The sequence below is a fragment of the Mauremys mutica genome, chromosome 2, assembly GCF_020497125.1.
Source record: "Mauremys mutica isolate MM-2020 ecotype Southern chromosome 2, ASM2049712v1, whole genome shotgun sequence".
Lineage (NCBI taxonomy): Eukaryota > Metazoa > Chordata > Testudines > Geoemydidae > Mauremys > Mauremys mutica.
Window position 1 is genome coordinate 210,226,420 of NC_059073.1, and position 21,956 is coordinate 210,248,375.

Sequence of the window (21,956 nt, forward strand, 5' to 3'; positions counted from 1 at the left end):
GCTTTCCCTCAACAAATGAAGAAAAAAAAATCCATATTTTACCACAGAGTAGACAGGCACTCTTCCTTCTAAATGTGTCTTCACAAAAGACATTATTTAACCCTTTGGTACTCAGAATGTCACTTGCTTCTGATTACAAGCAAATCTTGCATTTGCTCTGCACTGGTGAAAACTTTGCTCTTCTCAATGGAGAGTTAAATTGCTATGAGTATGGAAATGATCATCTACTCTGAATTTATGGCCACAACCCTTGAATAAATAAGATGGGGAGGGACTGCAGATTTCATGCATGGGTAACTGACACATTTTATAGTTTGCCTATGGCAGGATAAATTATTATGTAAAACTCAAAATGTCACTTAATGTCATTAGGATAAATGCTGTGTTAAATTACTTTTAGAATTCAATTTTAATATATTGCATTTACAGTGAATGCTTGATGTCCTTGAGAATAGCCACATGAATGTTTTGTTTTCCAAGTTTATGCTGTCAGGGTATGGTGAGAAAAAAAAACACTGTAGGTCCTAAGTAATGGTACACACATTAGCTTCAGGTTTTTAAGTGATATTTTACATGTAATCTTAATTGTAAGGAAGCCTAAGTCTGAGAGACAAAATTACTTATTGTTTAAACTTTCAAGTTGTCTGTAAGGTAAACAGTGTGATATTCATTAATTCCGTGAATCTTTTTTCATTAGGAAGATATAGACTTGGAAAAACATAAATTAAGTACTATTATAGCCATTGTTTGGAAAGATCAGTCTTTAAAATGTCTGATTAACTTTCCATTTCTTGTTTTGAGGCCATAAAATTATTTTTATTAACTAATTTTATTTCATTTCCTGAACAGTCATCTTTCAACAGTTTTGGGAAACAAGTTTGACCATGGGGCTGAAGCCATTGTGCCTACTCTTTTTAATCTGGTCCCTAACAGCGCCAAAGTCATGGCAACTTCTGGCTGTGCTGCAATCAGATTTGTCATTCGTGTAGGTATTCCTCTGATGGTATTTTATGCATTTGTTTGATAAAAAGTAACTTTACTCAGTTAGTCACTCCTAACAAAAATCTGTTGCCAGTTTAATATATATTCCATATTCACATAGTCATTGTTTTTAAAAACTGAACTGTAAGTTTTGCCCCGGGGAAGTAATTTTTTTGACAGATGAACAAAATGTCATTATTCATCATCCATCACCACCATCGTGGTAAAGTGTGGGCGAGGAGTTACTGTGAAAGGCATGTGCATTTTCCTGACTGTTTTGCGAAGCTGGGCTATTTGTTAAGCGTATACCACGAAATAACATCTTGAGGGAACGGCAAAGTGAATTAAACTGTGGACTTGCTAGTAATCAAAACATCCATTTTATTTAAATAAAAAAAAATCAGACTGCCTGCAGTTTATATATATAAAGCTCTTACCCTCTTTAGCCTTTACAAGTAGTAATTACAATTTTACACTGACCTTATCCACACTACAGCTGGATCTGGGATTGTTTTTGTAAATTGTTAGAGATCCAGTCAGCTTAACTAGCTGCAAGTGTTTTTATGGCATCCACACCTAGTACTCTTCCTAACCATGTTTTAAGAGAGTATTCTGGGAGATTCTGGACAGCTGTCACTTAGAACCTAAGTAACAGCTGCTTGTGCTAAGGACCATGGGTGTTGTTCTTCCAGAGCATTCTGGGATGTCTAACTGCACAGTTAGGAGAGGAGGAGAGGAGTAGTTTTTTCAGTTACAATGGCATGAGTTGGGATGTCTGTTCACACCAAAATAACTATTTCTAGTTGCTCACAGAAGCCAAACTATATACTAGGTGTCATGGGGTAAGATGCAAAAAGTGAATACAACCAATGATTTGCTTGTTGCAATTTAATGGGGAAAAAGGTTTATGACAGGGCGTAAACTTACGTCCACATAAGACTAACAAGCGATAACATACCAGATAATAAATTTGACAGTCAAATAATTTGCATTCCAGTGTGCTCCTAAGCCTTATCAATCAGATAGCTTTTGCAGTGTGCCTGGAAGGTCAGCAAATTTGAGCTCTTGTACCAAATGCTGGAAATGAGCCAAAGGACCCTCACAGAAAGCACCCTACCCCCCTGGCTTGTCTCTCTAATCATGAAGGGTGGTCAGGTACCTTGACTGATATTATTCATGGTAGTAGGGCACTCGGGTGGGGGGGCAGAGGTGATCTGTCGGGGCAGGTCCCAGGCTATTTAGGACTTTATGGGTCAAAACTAACACTCCAAACTCCTCCTAAAAACCAGTTGGCTGCCAGTGTAGATGCTGGGGTACTGGTGTCTTGTGGTGTTAGTGAGAGATCCCACTTATTCTGCAGCGGCTTCTGTCTCTGAATGGGCTTAAGGTGATTTACTCCCATCTTCAGTCTTGTTTGCTGTTTCATTGTGTTTCCTGTTCCTTGACCTGGCAGTGCTTAGTGTGGTCTGTTTTCCCTTTGAAAACCAGTAGAAGCAGATTATGACAAGAGTGGACATCAGGGGGAGGAATCCTTTCCATCACCAGAGAGGTGGGACTTCGCTCAGGCAGTTGAGCGCTGGCTCCAATGTTTAAGCTGTTGAAGTGGGATTCTGATAAAAAGAAACGTATCTGTGGACAACATTAAAGCTGTCTTATTAATGCAGTCTCGAAGTCAATTTAAAGCAAGCCATAGGCCAATATTCTGTATTTTTCAAAAATATTGGATTACATAAATCATTTTGTGTATTTTTCTAATTCCTTTGTGATGCATTTTTCTGAAAGGCCTGTGTCATGATGTAAATAGCTCTAGACCAAATATTGTAAAGTAAGGCTGTTGCCTCTATTTAAAAATCGTGTTCCTTCCCCAGTAGGGTCTCATTACCACATGTCTTATATGTTGATCAAATGCTCTTATTCATTGATGAAAACAGTACAAAGTACAAATTAATTGATATTAATTTTTAAAAGTCAATGTTAAGTGAAAAATACACCAAATCCAATTGCTGTTCTGGAATTTTTCAATGTTTATTTTTAATTGAAAAGAAGGCAGTGCATTAAAAACAGAGAAGAATCCTGCTGTTATGAGAGGTTCACATGGTCATGTGTCACATTCACAAGCTATGGGGAAAAATACCATGCACTGAATGGGTTGCTAATAATACAGTTTAAAAAAGGCTGTGCAGTCTTTATATTATTTATAACAGTTTACTTTTTATGCTCAGGTATTGATTAGAATAACATCTGGAATTGTGTGGAAGCAACATCAATTTAGATTTTCTGTGCGGAAACAGATATGGTACATTTCAGCCTTCAAAGGTTTTTTTTGGTGGCTAAATGTTACATAAATGAGAAAATTGGGGTATGGTCAGAAATGTTTTTCCTTTGATATTTTTATATCTTAATTTTACATATGTTCATGACCTAGTCAGGGAAGTGTACTTTTACACACATTCTTAATTTGCATTAAACAATTAACATTTTAAATCCTATATTTAATCATTATTAATTTTTCGGCAACAGATAAAATATTTACTACATTCATTTGAAGTTTAGCACTCTGATTTCAGGAATGTTTTTGTCATTGGTTTCGTTGTGTTATAACATTTATGGATTTTTTTCAGCATACCCATGTGCCCAGACTAATACCTTTAATAACAAGCAACTGTACTTCAAAATCAGTTGCTGTCAGGAGGTGAGTATTTTATAAATAACAAATTATTAAAACTGTTAGTTTATATTTGTTAATTTTATAATTTTGCTAGTAGTCTATTATCTTCAAAATAGTATGTTTTTATTGCAGTCACTGGAATATAATGTGAAAATCTATTATCTAATAAGCTACCACGCACTACAGATAATTGAGATTCAACAAATTGAGATTCGTCCACATGCTGGTAATGAGTGAAAAACTTTCCCTAGCAAATATGTGAGGGGGCCTCACCTATCAATTTCTGCAGAATTGAAGCTTTGATTTTTTTTTTGTTTTTTTTTTTTTTAAGTTTCAAGCTTATTTCACTGCAAAAGGTAACCTTCCAAATGGAACCTAAATGTAAATAAATGAAGTGTTTTCCCAAGTCTGAAGTGTTTTCCAAGCTCCAGTGCTTCTGCTGCCATAGGTTTCCTAAGCAGTAATAGACTGAAATTAACATTACTCTGGTCATTTTTGCTCCTGCAGTTCAGAACCCACTGAGCAACAGTGAGTGTATCCAATTTGTCATTTTTATGCTAATGCCACTACTTTGTAAATCTATGAACAGCAGCAGAGGCAGACACAGAGGTTATTCATGGGGAAGGGGCAGCTCAGAAGCATTATAGATTTTGCCTCCCACTCTTACAGCTCCCTGAAGGGCTTGAGTGGAGTAGTGAGACCTGCTCTTCTATGGAGCAGGGGAGGGATATAGTAGCAGAGACCCTCCTCCACTTGAAGCCATCAGAAGGTTCTGCAGGGGGACAAAAAGACGTAAAGTTCCTTGCATCTTCCAGCGCCTTAGTGATTGGACTTCTAAATTTATAAGACATGAGCTAGTTACAGGCTGTTACAAAAGATGATACTCTCAAGTAAGGAACAGGACTTGCTGTCTTGTCGAAAACTCACGAACCTCTTCCTCAACAGGTTTGGTGTGGTTGATTTTCTCACTGGGGAATTGCCACTTGGCTTAGCTGGTGGGCATTTTGTGCTAAACATGTTAAAGCGGTTGTATTTGTAGTAATGCTTGTTGAATGTCAAGTGGTCAATGAACCATTTCTGCTTTTTAAAATGCAGTGTGATTGCATATAAGTGGTAAAAGATAAACAAGGTGTAAAGTAAGAAATTTTTCTACCATTACAACATAAGAAAAGCAATTTCCTAATGTGTTAAGTGTGAGATATTTTATTATATGCAGTTGTTATTTTCCATGAGGAAAAAGAACAAAGTTATCACCTATTATTTCAGGAAAGTAGAGAATTGCAGGTTTTTAATGTTTTTTTCCTATTTTGTTTTAGACGCTCCTTTGAATTTTTAGACCTGTTACTGCAGGAGTGGCAGACTCATTCACTGGAAAGGTAGGAGCAGTGTGTTCCTTTTTGTCATCTAGAAAAGTTTTCAATTAATTTCAAAAGAAAAATCCTTCATTTAAATTCTACAACTAGACCACTTAACTAATTTGTGAAATAGACTTTTACTCTGTATAACTATACTATTTGCTCTTATGAATTATCCTATCAGTGTTTTATTGCTACTGTTTAAACTTACCTTGGGATTTAGAACTGGTATACAAATACTTACCTGAAATGAAAAGGTTTTCTTAAATTTTGTTTTGTTTCTCTTAGCATTAATGTGATGGAAAAATAATTTTATGATCCAGTAAAACAACTGTATTTTGAAGAGAAAACAGATATTTTTCTTCAAGTTATTGTCCCTACAGGTGTTCTATGTCTCATGTGTGCATTACATCAAACTTTTTGTCAGCATGCCCTCAGGACCATGCCTTTGATCTGCTCCATTACGAGAATATGTAGGGAGTGGTGGTCCTCCTCAACTGCTTGCAGCTTGAGACAGTGTTGTGGTATCTGCTAGTTAGCTACACAGCTTGTTTATTATTTTTATGAAGTATTTCTTTTTGTTAGTTAGCTTTTCATTTATTTTATAGCCCAAACATGTGCTTGGGGTGGGGGTGTTCCCTCTTCCTTTTTTGTGGTCAGGGCTTCTGTTGCCCTCAGCCCGTGTTTTTTTTGTATCCTTTCCTACATGGATTATGAAAACTCAGGACTTTCCATTAGTGTTGTATTAATCAATGTTATACTGATTTTAATTGTAGATTGGTAGTTGAGATGTTAGTTACATTTTTTGTGGGGGGGGATGCAAGAAGGACCTGCAGTCTCTTTAAAACATTATTACTATTCCTTCAATAAATAATTATTACAAATTAGGTTCTGATGATACTGTGTCTGGAATTTTAATCCTAACATTAGAAAGAAAAGGAAATACTACAAAATTATTGTTATTACTAGAAATGGTTTCCAAATTGGTGGTATTGTACAATCTGTGTGTTTGGCTGTATAGATGCAATATGAAACTATCTGAAAGGTGGGAAAAGATTCTTATCTTCTCTCCTAATAAACTAAACAGTTACATAACTTTTTTGTCTAGAGTGAAAAATAGGATTATGATGTTGGAAATACTGTGACTGAATATTTTTTCTAAGGATAAGTATGTTACCCACCAGTGGCCTAAATTAGTGTACAGTAAAATGACCTTGAAAATATTTTACACATTACTCAGGATACACAATATACTATGTATTGCTAGCATGTTAAATCAGAGAGGTAAAAATATATCTCAGTTCCCTAAGAAGAGACAAAATCAGTATTTTGCTGCGACAGCATTTGATAGGTATTATACTGGCTGACAATATTCAGTGCATTTTAAATCCAGTCTGAAAAGGATGTAAATAAAACATATTAATCTAGGTACTTATTGGCCATAATCACAGTAATATCTGGGCATCTCACAGACTTAAATATATTTAATCTCATTAACACTCTGGTGAGGTAGGAAAGGTAGTATTTTTTCACAGCTAGAGAGCTGATGTATAGAGCAATTAAATGATTTGCCTACGGTCACATAGGAAGTCTGTAACAGAGCTGGGAATTGAACCTAACCTCCTAAATCCCTGTCCAGTAACTTAAATGCAAGATCATCCTTTCCTAATACTGTGGTGATATCTTATAAGTAATGAGACTTCTTTGCTTTCAACTACTAATACAGTATTTCTGAGTAAATCATTCTTCAAGAGATGTCCCTGTGGGGTCTCCACTCCAGGTATTGGTGCATCCCTGTGCCTTCGGTTGGAGATTTTAACAGTAGTACTCATACCAGTCACGCATGCGCAGAGCCTTCCTCCTCCTTCCCCCATCCCCACCCCCCGCTCTGAGTGTACCTTAATAGTACGCATGCGCGACCAGTCTTCTCAGTTTCTTCTCCACCGTCCCCAGCCTGAGATGGAGCTCAGCAGACTTGTTAGAGACTTTCTCTCCCTTTGTTACAATTACCTTTCTAGTTAGTTTGTTACCAGTAGTACTTAGTTACCATTTTTCTATTTTTTTTTCTCTCCTAAAATAAATAAATGAATAAAATAAATGAAAAAAACCTTTTTTGTTCCTGACAGCAGCAGCCGTGTCCGACATGCCTGACTCCCCAGGCTTTAAGCACTGCTCTGTCTGCAATGATGCCATGCCTCTGTCAGATGGCCACGCAAAGTGCATAAAATGTTTGGAGTCCTACATCCCCCCCCAAAATGTGCCCACTGCAGCAAACTTAAATCTAGGGCACGGAAGGACAGGGAGCTGAGACTAAAACTGCTCCTCCTTCAAAAATCATTAGGGTCAGCTTCAGACCCGGGCGCGGACTCCGGCTCCGCTTGACGCTACAGCCCCCGCCTCAAAGAGAGAAAAGAAAACTGCAAAAAAAAGGGCACCTTCTCTCAAAGGGAACTTTGTGGGAGAAGACTTCCTCCGACAGGTTTACAGCCTCCCTCCCAGCACTTCCCTGGCTGAACACTTTTGACACGCTAGGCTCCTCCGGCGCCGTGTAAAATCCGCCTGTGGCTGCGGCGGTACCGACAAGCTCCGGTGCCGAGGCTTCAGGCTTCCAGTTGCCTGCCTCTCATATGTCACTGTTTGGCACCACGACGGAAGCCATGCTGACACATGCTAACGTGCCTGATTCCCCGCAGGCTGTTGTTGCTTTCTGGGCACTGACACCTGCTAACTTGGCTGGCAGTGAAACAATGCTTAGGATACTGGTGCAGAGGAATTTTTTTTCGCAGCACATTCCTCTTGCACAGCCCTCCCCTCACAGAGGAGCTCCAACACTGCAATTTACAGAGTCAAGGGACCTGCTGGTATCGCCTATCCTGCAGTCACCGCTACACAATGCCTACTTCTCTCCAAGTGCTCAGTCAGGGTTCTGACAGCCTTCCTCCAGTGATGAGGAAGGTGGACTGCAGGGGGAATTTTCACCACATCAAATCTCTCATCTTCAGACCCCAATCAATAGAGGTCATAGAAAAATTACCTCATCCTACTATCAGGGTCCTGCCCCATTCTGTGTAAACCACTGAATGGCACCACCTATGCCCTTCCCTCCACAGTGGCAATATTGGGCGCCATGGGCATCTTCTCCTCAAGACCACACTCACTGTTCCACCTCAACGATGCACGACACCTGTCCGGCACCGCCAGCTGATGAACCTGACACTGACGTAAGGCACCAGGCAGCACCATCACAACTGCAGGATCAGTCACAACCTGCCTCAAACCCAGTAGACCCAGTTGTTACACTTTATGAAGCCTTACTTCCTCCTCTCAGAATTTCAAGACCTTTTCAAAAGAGTTGCCAGTGCGTTAAGAATTAACTTGGAGGAGGTTCCTGAACAGCAGCATGAGTTAACAGACATCCTGCAGCCCTCTTCTTCTAGGATTGCATTACCGATCAACCCAGCCCTTTTGGAACCTGCTACGGCCATCTGGCAGACTCCTGCTACAAGCCTACCTACCTGTAAACGAGCGGACCGCAAGTACTTCATCCCTTCCAGGGGTTCTGAATTCCTTTTCACTCATCCAGTGCCAAATTTGCTGGTAGTAGATGCAGTCACCAAAAGACCAAACACCAGTTCTTCTTCGAGTGCCTGCTCATATTGATTCCAATTAGGTGTGCGCGCGCCGCGTGCATGCTTGTCGGAAGATTTTTTTACCCTAGCAACACTCGGTGGGTCGGCTGGGTCGCCTCCTAGAGTGGCGCCGCCATGGTGTCGAATATATACCCCTGCCGACCCAACGGCCCTTCAGTTCCTTCTTACCGCCCGTGTCGGTCGTTGGAACAGTGGAGCGCGGCTTAGCTGATCTCCACTTCCCTAGCTACTTTGTAGTTATCTTGTTAATTCTTGTGTATATAGTTCAAATTTCTATAGTTGTAGTTAATTTTATTAGTTCTTAACATAGTTAGTGTATATAGTTAAGAGGGGCTCGGGGATTATCCCCTTCCCCGCACCCGGTGCCGGGGCCCATGCCCGGTTCACTGGGTTTCAAACCGTGCTCGGCCTGTCACAAGCCGATGCCAACAGGAGATCCCCACGACTCCTGTCTTAAGTGCCTCGGGGAAGTTCACCTCGCAGATAAGAGCTGTATTTGCAAGGCCTTTCAGCCGAGGACAAAAAAGGAGCGGGACTTTCGTCTCAAGCAGCTCCTGATGGAGGCGGCTCTTACCCCTCCACCCTCGGCACCGAGCGCTGGATAGTCTACAACCAGAAGCACTTCCTTGGCACCGGATCGCACCGGTACCGCTAAGGCCTCTCGGCACCGACCGTCTCCGGCACCGACGTCTGTTTGGCACCGCTCCCTCTCCCCGAGGGTGAAGAGACAGAAGACTCTGGCTGCTTCCATGACAGCTGCACCGCAGCCAGAGCACTCGACTAGGTCGGACCGCCCGGCACCGACACCTGCCGCGGCACTGACAACGTCGGCACCACCGATTCCGGTCCCGCAAGGGCCATCGAGTCCGGTGTCTGAAAGCTCCCCGGCGAGAGCCGTGGTTGAGCTCTCTATTCCCTCCACGCCGGAGACATTTTCCACGGCGAGGGAGCTGATTGCAATGACAGAGTCTGCGCTGCCTCAACCCCTGGCACCACCAGTGCGGGTCATACAGTCGATCGGCAAGCCTGCCTTGATCAGACCACCCTCTGTCGGCACCACAGCGTGGCACCGTTCACGATCGTGGTCCCGCAGACGTTCTCGGTCCCGTCACCGATCCTGGTCCTGACGCCGCTCGCAGTCCCAGCACCGTTCTCCTTCACAGTACCAGTCGCACTCGCGGAACCGATCAGCGTCCCGTTCGCTGGCCCGATACTCTCTGCACCGATCCAGCTCCCGGCACTGCTCCAGAGGGAGACTCTGCCCAGGGCTTTTCAGCCCCTCCATGGCCATCTCGACACACATCGGTGTTGTCTCATGCGGACAGTTCCTATACTCAGGACCGTGATTCCGATGTGCCCACCAGAGTCTTCCAGGAGACCCAGGCCCAAGACCAAGGCCCCCATCAGTGGTCATTCTGGAGACCTTGGGCGTACCACCAGGCCCAAGGTGTACCTGTAGTTCTGTCTCGCTCTGTCCCATCAGAGCACCGAGTGCCAGAGGCTACTGTTAGCCGTCCCCCTCCGACCGGTACGGAGGAAGCTCCAATTCAGCCACCAGACTCCCAGATCCACCTGGAGCAGGAGGTCGTCCAGGAACAAGAGCCCAGACAGGACCCGCTTGTCCCTGGCCTTTCCTCTTCCTCCTCTCCAGATGAGGCGGTGGCAGGAACATCCTCCTCGGGCCCTCCTCCAATCAACCTGAGGGCCCATCAGGACCTCCTGAGACGGGTGGCACTCAATATGAACCTCCAGGTGGAGGAAGTCCCGGAGATAGAGGACCCGGTAGTAGATATCCTATCGGCTGACGCACCCACAAGAGTGGCTTTACCATTTATTCGGACGATCCAGGCCAATGCTGTTACCATCTGGCAGTCTCCAGCCTCTATCCCGCCCGCTGCCAGGGGAGTTGAGCGCAAGTACATGGTGACCTCTAAGGGGTACAAGTACTTGTATGTGCATCCTCCTCCCTGCTCCCTCATAGTGCAGTCTGTCAATGAGAGGGAACGCCATGACCAGCAAGCGCTGGCTCCAAAATCGAAGGAGGCTAGACGTATGGACCTACTGGGCCGTAAGGTGTACTTGGCAGGGGCCCTACAATCTGTGTGGCAAACCAACAAGCCCTGCTTAGCCGCTACAATTATAACACCTGGGCGGCGGTGGGTAAATTTACGGCGTTAGTCCCTCAAGACTCCCGTCAAGAGTTTGCCGCCCTCTTGGAGGAGGGGTAGAAAGTGGCGAGAACTTCCCTCCAGGCCTCATTGGATGCAGCCGACTCCGCAGCCAGGATTCTGGCCTCGGGTGTTGCCATGAGACGCATTTCATGGCTTCAGGTGTCAGGCCTCCTGCCGGAGCTACAGCATACCATACAGGACTTGCCCTTTGACCGTAGAGGCCTGTTTTCTGAAAAGACTGACCCTAGGCTACAAAGCCTAAAGGACAACAGGGTCATTATGCACTCTCTCGGCATGCACACGCCGGTAACTCAGTGCAGGCCTTTCCGTCCCCAACCTCACCGCCCTTACCCTGCGCCTAGACAAAGACAGGACTTTGGCAGAAGGCGTGGCCGAGGCAGTCGTAGGCGACAGTCAGGACCCCAAGGAGCCCCAATGAATCAGGAGCCCCAAAATCAGGGTCCTGCCAAACCACCAGCGGGGCCAAAGCCAAACTTTTGAAGGCATGCCCGAGGACGGCGTACCAGTTATTACCCATCATCCATTCCCTCCCTTTTACAACCGCCTCTCCTTTTTCCTCCCTGCGAGGTCCCATCTAACCTCGGATCATTGGGTCCTACACATGGTGGAACTGGGGTACTGCCTCCAGTTTATTTCGCGCCCCCCCCAATCCTCGTCCCTCTTCAGGGACCCCTCTCACGAGTAATTCCTCTTGCGAGAGGTGCGGATGCTCCTCGCCGTAGGAGCTATAGAGGAGGTACCAAAGGACGAAAGGGGCAAGGGGTTTTACTCCCGCTATTTCCTAATCCCCAAGGCGAAGGGAGGTCTCAGACCTATCCTAGACCTGCGAGAACTCAACAAGTTCATGATAAAGCTGAAGTTCCGCATGGTATCCCTAGGGACCATCATCCCATCCTTGGATCCCGGAGACAGGTATGCCGCCCTTGATATGAAGGACGCGTATTTTCACGTTGCCATTTATCCTCCACACAGAAGGTACCTCCGGTTTGTGGCCAACCGTCAACATTTCCAGTTTACGGTCCTTCCGTTTGGCCTCTCTACAGTCCCAAGAGTATTCACAAAGTGCATGGCTGTAGTTGCCGCCTCCCTCCACCGCCGTCGGATACATGTTTTTCCGTATCTAGACGATTGGCTCATTCGAGGGACCTCCGAGGCCCAAGTCAACCGTCATGTGGCCATCGTCAAGGACCTATTCCTGCGTCTAGGCCTGATGATCAATATAGAGAGATCCACTCTGATTCCCACACAGAGAATAGAATTCATTGGGGCCATCCTGGACTCCAGTCTCACCAGAGCCTGCTTACCTCAGCCTCGGTTTCAGGTGATGGTAACAATTATACAAGGTCTATGGAACTTCCCGACAACTTCGGCTCACGCTTGCCTCGGTCTCCTGGGTCACATGGCTGCCTGCACATTCGTGACCAAACATGCCAGGCTACCTCTCCATCCCCTCCAATCGTGGCTCGCCTCGGTATACCACCCGGGCAGAGACAGTATAGACGTGATCGTCACGACCCCGCCCCCGAGCATCCTAGGCTCCCTCGACTGGTGGTCGACGCCCTCCCTGGTGTGTGCAGGGATGCCATTTCATCCGCCTCAGCCCTCGGTGTCCCTGACGACGGACGCATCATCTCTCGGCTGGGGTGCTCACCTTGGTCAGCTTCGCACTCAAGGCCTTTGGTCAGCTCAAGAGCTGGCCTTGCACATCAATGTCCGAGAGCTGAGAGCAGTCCGCCTTGCGTGCCAGGCATTTCAGCAGCACCTACAAGGACGTTATGTCTCAGTGTTCACAGTCAACACAACGGCCATGTATTACATAAACAAGCAGGGAGGAGCATGGTCCTCCCCTCTTTGTCAGGAAGCCATCCAGCTCTGGGACTTCTGCATAGCCCAATCGATAGACCTGGTAGCGTCCTTTCTCCCAGGGGTTCGGAACACTCTGGCGGATCACCTCAGCAGATCCTTCCTGTCTCATGAGTGGTCGATTTGTCAGGACGTTATCCATTCTGTTTTCCGGAAGTGGGGCTTTCCCCGCATAGACCTCTTCGCTTCTCGCAAGAACAGGAAGTTCCAGGCATTTTGCTCATTCCAAGGCCTCTCCTCAGGCTCGATCTCGGATGCTTTTCTGATGCCGTGGACGAGCCATCTGCTGTACGCTTTTCCACCGTTCCCGCTGGTTCACAGGGTCCTGCTAAAACTCCGCAGGGACAGAGCGCACCTGATCATGATCGCTCCAGCGTGGCCCAGGCATCACTGGTACACCATGTTGCTTGACCTGTCGATAGCCAACCCGATTCCCCTGCCTCTATGCCCAGACCTCATAACGCAGGATCACGGCAGACTTCACCACCCAGACCTGCAATCCCTGCACCTCACAGCATGGCTGCTGCGTGGTTAAACCGATCCGAGTTATGTTGTTCTGCCTCGGTACAATAGGTACTCCTGGGTAGTAGGAAACCTTCCACTCGGTTAACATATCTGGCCAAGTGGAAGCATTTCTCCTGCTGGTGCGAAACGCACAATGTTACTCCCACCGAGGTCCCGATCATTCCATCTTGGACTACCCCTGGTCTCTCAAACAGCAGGGCCTGGCGGTGTCGTCATTGAGGGTGCACTTGGCAGCCATCTCTACCTTCCACCTAGGGGAGAGTGGCCGCTCCATATTCTCGCACCCTATGGTTTCTAGGTTCCTCAGGGGCTTGGAGCGCTTATACCCCCACGTTTGCCGCCCCGCCCAAGCCTGGGACCTCAACCTGGTTCTAACCAGACTTATGACTGCCCCATTCAAGCCGCTGGCAACCTGCTTGCTGCTATACCTGTCCTGGAAGACAGTTTTCCTTGTAGCCATTACATCGGCTAGACGAGTCTCCGAGCTTCGGGCTCTCACGGTGGACCCACTATATACTGTGTTTCACAAGGACAAGGTGCAGTTGCGACCACATCCGGCCTTCCTCCCTAAGGTGGTATCGGCCTTTCATATCAACCATGATATCTTCCTTCTGGTCTTCTTTCCGAAGCCACACTCATCGCGAAGGGAGCAACAATTGCACTGCCTAGACGTCCGTAGGGCGCTCACATTTTATATCGAGCGGACAAAGCCCTTTCGTAAAACGCCCCAACTCTTCGTTGCAGTGGCAGACCGAATGAAGGGCCTACCTGTCTCCTCCCAGAGGATTTCATCTTGGGTGACGTCGTGCATCCGCACCTGCTATGACTTGGCCCATGTTCCATTGAGCCACCTCACTGCACATTCTACCAGGGCTCAGGCTTCTTCTGCTGCCTTCCTGGCCCACATACCCATCCAGGAGATCTGTCGTGCAGCTACCTGGTCCTCGGTCCACACCTTTGCCTCACATTATGTACTGGTCCAACAGTCCAGAGATGATGCAGCCTTTGGCTCAGCAGTTTTGCATTCTGCAACATCTCACTCTGACCCCACCACCTAGGTAAGGCTTGGGTATCACGTAATTGGAATCGATATGAAGAAAAGACGGTTACTCACCTTTGTAACTGTTGTTCTTCAAGATGAGTGTCCCTGTGGGTGCTCCACTGCCCATCCTCCTCCCCTCTACTTCGGAGTTGGGGTAGCCTCCATTGTAGAGAAGGAACTGAGGAGACTGGTCACGCATGCATACTATTAAGGTACACTCAGAGTGGGGAGGGGGCAGACTCTGCCCTTGCGTGACTGGTACAATAAAAGACCCGTGGCATAGCTGCAGCTGCCCAGGTCAGTTGACTCATGCTGTGGGGCTAAAAATTGCAATTTAGATATTTGGGCTTAGGCTGGCGACTGGGCTCTGAGCCCCCGCGAGAGGAGTGGGTCTCAGAGCTCAGGCTCTAGGCCAAGCCTGAATGTCTATACTGCAATTTTTAGCCCAACAGATTGAACCCCTTGAGCCCAAGTCATTTGACCCAGCTCCAAAACTTGGTGCCGCGGGTTTTTAATTGCTATTTAGATGTACTCTGTATGACTTAGAGAAACTTAATTAACAGGTAAGAAATTACCTTGGTATAATTAAATTTGTAAAAGTAAAAACTAACATGAGGAATGTTTGTCTTCTAGGCATGCAACTGTCTTGGTTGAAACCATCAAGAAGGGCATTCATGATGCTGATGCTGAGGCAAGAGTGGAGGCAAGAAAGTAAGAGTTTTGAGTGAACTTGTAACCTTGGTTGAAAGATTTGACATTTTATACCAAGAGAAGGGAAGTCTATATATTGTAGTACAGTAACTCCTCACTTAACGTCCTCCCCTTAACATTGTTTCAAAGTTACGTCACTGCTCAATTAGGGAACATGCTCATTTAAAGTTTTGCCATGCTCCCTTATAATGTCGTTTGGCTGCCTGCTCTATCCACTGCTTGTAAGATTCTGTGGAAGAGCAGCGACTTTACAAGGGAGCATTGCATAAGTTCCTCTTCTCCACCGCCTCTCCCTCCCAGCGCTTAGGACTTTCTGAGAGGGAGGAGGGGGGAGCGGGGAAGGGCTGCGTCTCCACTGCTCCCCCTCCCTCCCAGAAAGTCCTAAGCGCAAAGCGCTGGGAGGGAGGGGGAGGAGTGGGGAAGTGCCGCATCTCCACTCTTGCCCCTCCCTCCCAGAAAGCCCAACTGTTTGGCAGCGCTTAGGACTTTCTGGGGGGAGAGTGAGAGAGCGGTGAAGTGACTTGCCCAAGGTCACCCAGCAGGTCAGTGGCAGAGCCAGGAATGTAACCCAGCTCTCCTGAGTCCCAGTCCTGAAGCCTCTCCACTGTACCACTCTGCATAGTGGTGAAAATAAAACTGCTAGTAATTATTATTAGCATTCAAATAGTCTCAGTTAGGATTTGAAATCCTCACCTGATTGTGCTAAATGGAACTGGGGAGGGCTAAATTCACTCCTGTTTGGCTGCTTTAGTTTGGCTGTAGACCATTAAGGCAGACCACTACTGCTATGCCACCAGGCCAGTCTTTTACATTTGTGTAATGTGCAATGAATTCTGAATTACATGAAAAGTACATCTGTTTAAAATGCAGAATCAGTATCTAGTATTTCTCAAGCACCTTATGTTTTCCAAAATAATAATACACTTCAAAGGCAAACTTTGAAGCAAAATTAAATCACCATAAATCTTAACTAACTTTTATATTGTGCTGGTTCACTGAAAGTTTCTTAGAATGGATCATTCTGACATCACAGATACTATTGGCTGCTAATATTTGATGGTATATTCTGGGGTATCTTCAGTGAGCAGGAAATATCTAAAGATATATCACAGAGAATGTGATGGGAGGACAGAAGTTACTTTGGAAAGATTAGTTCAGACTTTTGTGCTAGATGCCTCCATAACCTGGCTAGTGGAGAAGCATTCAGCATATTTAAGTGCTGGTGTGACTGGGAGCCACGCTGAGATTGCTCATTTAGGGCAAACTACAAAGAATGGGGCAGACAATCCCCAAAACTGGTGGTTATTCTGATACGCAGATTTACCAAGCCAACAACAAAACAGCTTCTACAATACCTTACTGGTTACCCAGAAGCTAAAAACATAGTTCCCTAAAAGCAGCCCAGCCTTTGGGCTCCCACCCAGACAGCCAAGTCAAATATGAGTTTATTGAAAATCTTGTTCATCATATGAAAAGTTCTACCAATCCCAAAGGATCAGACAGGTTACCAACCAAGTTAATGAATATTTCAGATCTTACACAAATACATGCTTACAGCCAATTCTTGTTAACTAAACTAAAATTTACAAAGAGAAGAGGGAGAATATTGTTTTAAAAATCATTGTACATACAGACATGAATGTTCTTCTTAGGTCAATTTCATAGTGCAGATGGTGAGCTTTGGAGTTGTACAGAGTTCTTTTAGAATTAGTCCATAGGTTCAGTCCAATGTTCAATATCAGGGTGATCCAGATGGCACTGGAGATCTCAGTCTTGAGGTCCAAGCTTCCCCTGATGAAGCATAAGCAGATTTGAGATGAAATGATCAGGTCCCAAGAGTTTTTATAGAGATTTTTTGCAGCCTCTTTTGTGAACAATAGTCTTTTGAAGTAACCTTCTCTTTCCTAAGCATCACTAGTAGTTACCTTATACTAATCAATGTAGCTAATTATTCATTAAGCAGTTCATAGACAGTTTATTACTAACTTCAAAGTGAAATATAGATAATGATGTTGTTATACTCAAGTTTCATCTAAGTGTTAATACTCCCTTTTGATCTCTGCATCAATAGAAACTGTTTACATGGTTAACATTAATGAGATATAAGTAAACACATTCAAGTAGTATTACCCTAACAATACAGGTTTCCATTTCAAAGCTCTAGTCTATCTAACATGAAATGGCCCTAATTACCATTTACATACTTTTTAACACCTTTTATAAAGGTTGAATTTAGGTCAATTAGCCTGCTAGTTGTGTAACCTTTTCTAGTCTGTGTCACAGCTGGATTTTAATTTTTTTCCGTGTAGTTTAAAAAAAAAAACCCTTTCACAGTTCTACCTGGCTGTTCTTTTGTTTTGTAGGACTTACCTGGGTCTTAGAAGTCACTTTCCTGGAGAAGCAGAGGTCCTGTACAATAACCTTGAGCCATCCTATCAAAAAAGTCTCCAGACTTACTTGAAGAATTCTGGCAGTATAGCATCTCTCCCTCAGTCAGACAGGTCATCTTCAAGTTCACAGGAGAGTCTCAAGTAAGTGTCACGAAATGATTCCCAGTCTGAAAGAACAAAAATTGTCTAGTTCTAATGTGCCTACAGGTTTCAGAGTGGTAGCTGTGTTAGTCTGTATCAGCAAAAACAGTGAAGAGTCCTGGTGGCACCTTAGAGACTAACAAATTTATTTGGGCATAAACTTTTGTGGGCTAAAACCCACTTCATCAGATTCCTGGAGTGAAAAATACAGTAAACAGTATATATATTATAGCACATGAAAAGATGGAAGTTGCCTTATCAAGTGGGGGGTCAGTCCTAACGAGACCAATTCAATTAAGGTGGAAGTGGCCTATTCTCAACAGTTGACAAAAAGGGATGAATATCGACAGAGGGAAAGTTACTTTTGTAGTACTAACGAGGCCAATGCAGTCAAGGTGGACGTCGCCCATTCCCAACCATTTTCAAGAAGGTGCGAGTATCAACAGAGGGAAAATTACTTTTTGTAGTGACCCATCCACTCCCAGGCTTAATTTGATGGTGTCAAGTTTGCAAATTAATTCAAGTTCTGTAGTTTCTTGTTGGAGTCTGTTTTTGAAGTGTTTTGGTTGAAGAATTGCCATTTTAAAGTCTGTTATTGAGTGTCCGGGGACACTGAAGTGCTCTCCTACTGGTTTTTGAATGTTACAATTCTTGATGTCTGATTTATGTCCTTTATTCTTTTGCATAGAGACTGTCTGGTTTGGCCAGTGTACATGGCAGAGGGGCATTGCTGGCACATGATGGCACATGAATGAGCCCCTGATGGTGTGGCTGATGTGGTTAGGTCCTATGATGGTGTCCCTTGAATAGATATGCGGACAGAGTTGGCAACGGGGTTTGTTCCTAGGTTAGTGTTTTCATTGTGTGGTGTGTAGTTGCTCTTGAGTATTTGCTTCAGATTGGGGGGCTGTCTGTAAGCTTCAGATTGGGGGCCTGTCTCCCAAGGTCTATGAGAGTGAGGGATCGTCCTTCAGGATAGGTTGAAAATCCTTGATGATGCTCTGGAGAGGTTTTAGTTGGGAGCTGTAGGTGACGGCTAGTGGCATTCTGTTAATTTCTTTGTTGGGCCTGTCCTGTGGTAGGTCCTGGGTACCCTTCTGGCTCTGTCAATCTGTTCTTCAAGTGCTTGCTCATATCAATTCCAGTTAGGTGTGTGCGTGTGCCATGTGCACGGCTGTCAGAAACTTTTCTCTAGCAGCTACCTGTCGGGCCGGCTGTGGAGCCCCCTGGAGTGGTGCCGATATGGCGCTCTATATATGACCCTGCCAGCCCGACCCCCCTTCAGTTCCTTTTTACCGCCAGTGACGGTTGTTGGAACAGTGGTCACTTGCTCGCAAGTGCTCCACTAATCTCTAGCTCTTTATGCTTATCTTTGTATATAGTTACCCATTGTTAGTTAATTGTTCTCTTCTAGTTGTTAATTGTAGTCTTTAGTGGTTGGAGGGTTTTTCCCCTTCAACGAGGGTCCTGCAGGGCTCTGGGGCATGCCATCCCAGGGCTTCAAATCCTGTAGCTCCTGTGCCAAGCGTATGCCCATGGGCAACCCCCATGACTCCTGTTTGCAATGTCTGGGAGAAGCCCATCAGACAGATAAGTGCAATATCTGCAAGGCCTTCAAGCCTCGCACTAGAAAGGAGAGGGACATTCGTTTTAAAACAACTCCTCATGGAGTCTGCCCTTTGTCCGCAGCAGGACCTGGCCCTGAGCACCTTGGTGCAGAGTGCTCCTCCGGTGGTGCCATCCATGGCATTGAAAAAGGACTCGGCACGTCCTCCCAAGGGCCGGCAGTCTCCCGGGGCCCAGAAGGGTTCCCCTCGGCACCACTCCCACTCGCCGGCTGCCCACTAGAAGCAGGCTAAGGACAAGCCTCCACAATGGGGATTGGTCCTGCTTTGAGCAGGGGATTGGACTAGATGACCTCCTGAGGTCCCTTCCAACCCTGATATTCTATGATTCTATGATTGTAATGGCCTGACGCAGAAACCGCAGCGTCGGCAGGGCACGGTACGGAGCATGGGCCTACGGCTGACAGACCCTCCGGTCAGGCTCAACCTTCATGGCCCCCATCTCCCCAGGAAGCCCCGCACTCCTGGACTCTCCGTGGCTGCAGGTGGAGGTGGTCATGCTACCCTCCACACCGGACACTTTCGCGGCCACTAGGGGGCTTATGGAAATGACAGCGCCCAAGTCCCCAGTCTCAATGCCTTTGCTACCCCGAGGCCTGGCACCGTCCAGGGGCCAACTGGCTATGTTCGGGCCGTCTGCCCCCCAACCAGGATCTCTGCGCTGCTCTGAGTCCTCGCGCCGCACTTATGCCCCATGCCGGTCTGACTTGCGGCACTGGTCTCGCAGCCCTGACCCTCAGAGCCGTTTCCACTTGAGGTGGTCGTCGCCTGATAGGTTGTAGTCCTGCTCGAGTTCCAGATCCCAATCTGTGACCTCGCAGCACCGCTCACATCGACTCGGACTGCACTTCCCAGTCATCCCTCTGTGTCACGGCACCACTCCCGTTTGCAGCACCGTTCCAGATCTCACTCTGGACACCAGTCCCACTTTGGCTCGGGCCTCGATCGCAGCGCCGCTCTAAATCACAGCACCGCTCTCCACCAACGTGAAGCCCTACTTCACGGCGCCGATCAACCTCCTGGCACCGCTTCACATCTCCCTGCCATTCCTTGTATTGGCACCACCGGTCACTGTCCGGTCCTCGTTATTCCCCACGGCACTCATCCCATCCATTCGAGGAGGAGGAGGCCTCCGTGGGGCAGTCCCGCACTGCCCCCCCTTGGCCCTCCCACTCAACGTCGACCTCCCTCAGGTCAGGCAGAGCATCGGGGGCATCAGAAGCACCCAGATCAGGGCCGGGAAATCTTAGACAGGACGCTTCAGCACCCCACTGGCAACCCCAGTGGCAATTCTGGACCCCTTAGACGTACCATCAGGCCCAAGGTGCCCCACCCCGCGCTCTCCCACCATCCCATTTGGGGTCTCGCCTCCCTGAGGCAACCATCAGCTGCTCATCTCAGGATCCATCTCAGAACCCAGATCCAACCCCATCCCCGGTGGAGGTTACACCCGGGGTTCGGGAGAAACCAGTCCTAGAGGATCATGAGGCCAACACGGAATCGGTGGCTTCTTCCTCGTCATCTCCTGACGAGGCGGTGATGGGTACCTCCACATCCGGTCCACCACCCATGGACTTCAGGGCCGAAGGGTGGCCCTAAATATGAACCTCCAGGTGGAGAAGGTGGTAGAGGACGAGGATCCTGTGGTGGACACCCTGGCACCAGAGGGTCCCTCTCGGTGGCCTTACCTGTGCTAAAGATTATCCAGTCTAACACCAAGACTATTTGGCAAATGCCTGCCTCCATTCCTCCTACGGCCAAAGGGGTCGAAGGAAAGTACTTTGTCCCCACTAAAGGGTATGAATATTTTTTTCACCCATCTTCCTCCGTGTTCCCTTGTTGTGGAGGCAGTGAATGAAAGAGAGGCAGGGTCAGCAGGGGCCTGTGCCCTAATCAAGAGATGCTAAATGCCTTGATTTGTTTGGGAGAAAAGTTCATTCAGCAGGGGTCCTTTCTCTCCTGATTGCTAACCAGCTCGCAAACCTGAGCAGATACAGTTAAAACACACAGTCTGCGATTCAAAAGTTCAAAGAGCTTCTCCCATCCAAGTCAAGGGCTGAACTGGGGGCCATCGCTGAGAAGGGCAGAATTGTAGCCCAGACTTCCTTCCAGGGTTCTTTGAATGCCGTGTACCCGGGCGTCGGGTATCACGATGAGATGCAATGCTTGGCTCCAATCCTTGGGTCTCCCTCCGGAAGTTCAGCAAACAATTCAGGACCTCCCGTTCAACAGCCAGGGCCCATTTGCTGAGCAGACAAACTCTAGACTGCGTAGCCTGAAGGACTTCCATAATACCATTAAGTCCCTTGGTATGCATACCTCGGTGACCCAAAGAAAGCCTTTCAAAGTGCAGACCACCCAGCAGTGGTCTTTTCCCCACTAGGCCCAGGCAGGACTTCTCCTGCAGGAGGAATAGATATAGGCGGTCGTGCCCTCCTCCTGGGCAGGGCCAGGGCCAGTCCAAGCCCCCTCCAGGCCCTAAGCGCCCCTTTTGAAGGTGCGCATGAGGACAGATTACCAGTCCACAGCCCATCCAGTTATCCTCCCTTCCTGAACTGTCTATCCTGCTTCTACCGTGCATGGTCCCTTATTACATCGGACCAGTGGGTGCTCCGCATGGTAGAGGCGGGATATTCTATCCACTTCTGCTCCTCCCCATCCTCCCATCCCCCTTTCCCATCCCTCTTCAGGGACCCCTCTCACCAGCAACTTCTTATCCAGGAGGTTCAGACCCACCTCGCTCTAGGAGCCGTGGAGGAGGTGCCCCAGGAGCGCAAAGGCAAGGGTTTCTACTTCCATTACTTCCGCATCCC

At 46.7% G+C, this 21,956-nt stretch overlaps 1 protein-coding gene across 13 annotated transcripts in view; it reads left to right on the forward strand.

The window, feature by feature from the left end:
- Positions 1–21,956, forward strand: part of CLASP2 (cytoplasmic linker associated protein 2) — a 282,235-nt gene that overhangs the window by 129,428 nt on the left and 130,851 nt on the right. For all 13 annotated transcript variants that reach the window (XM_045007895.1, XM_045007896.1, XM_045007897.1 and 10 more), the window contains exons 12-16: positions 850–985; positions 3,603–3,673; positions 4,966–5,025; positions 14,910–14,987; positions 17,351–17,518. In XM_045007895.1, the coding sequence (XP_044863830.1) occupies positions 850–985; positions 3,603–3,673; positions 4,966–5,025; positions 14,910–14,987; positions 17,351–17,518 (513 nt within the window). The remainder of the gene's footprint in view (positions 1–849; positions 986–3,602; positions 3,674–4,965; positions 5,026–14,909; positions 14,988–17,350; positions 17,519–21,956) is intronic.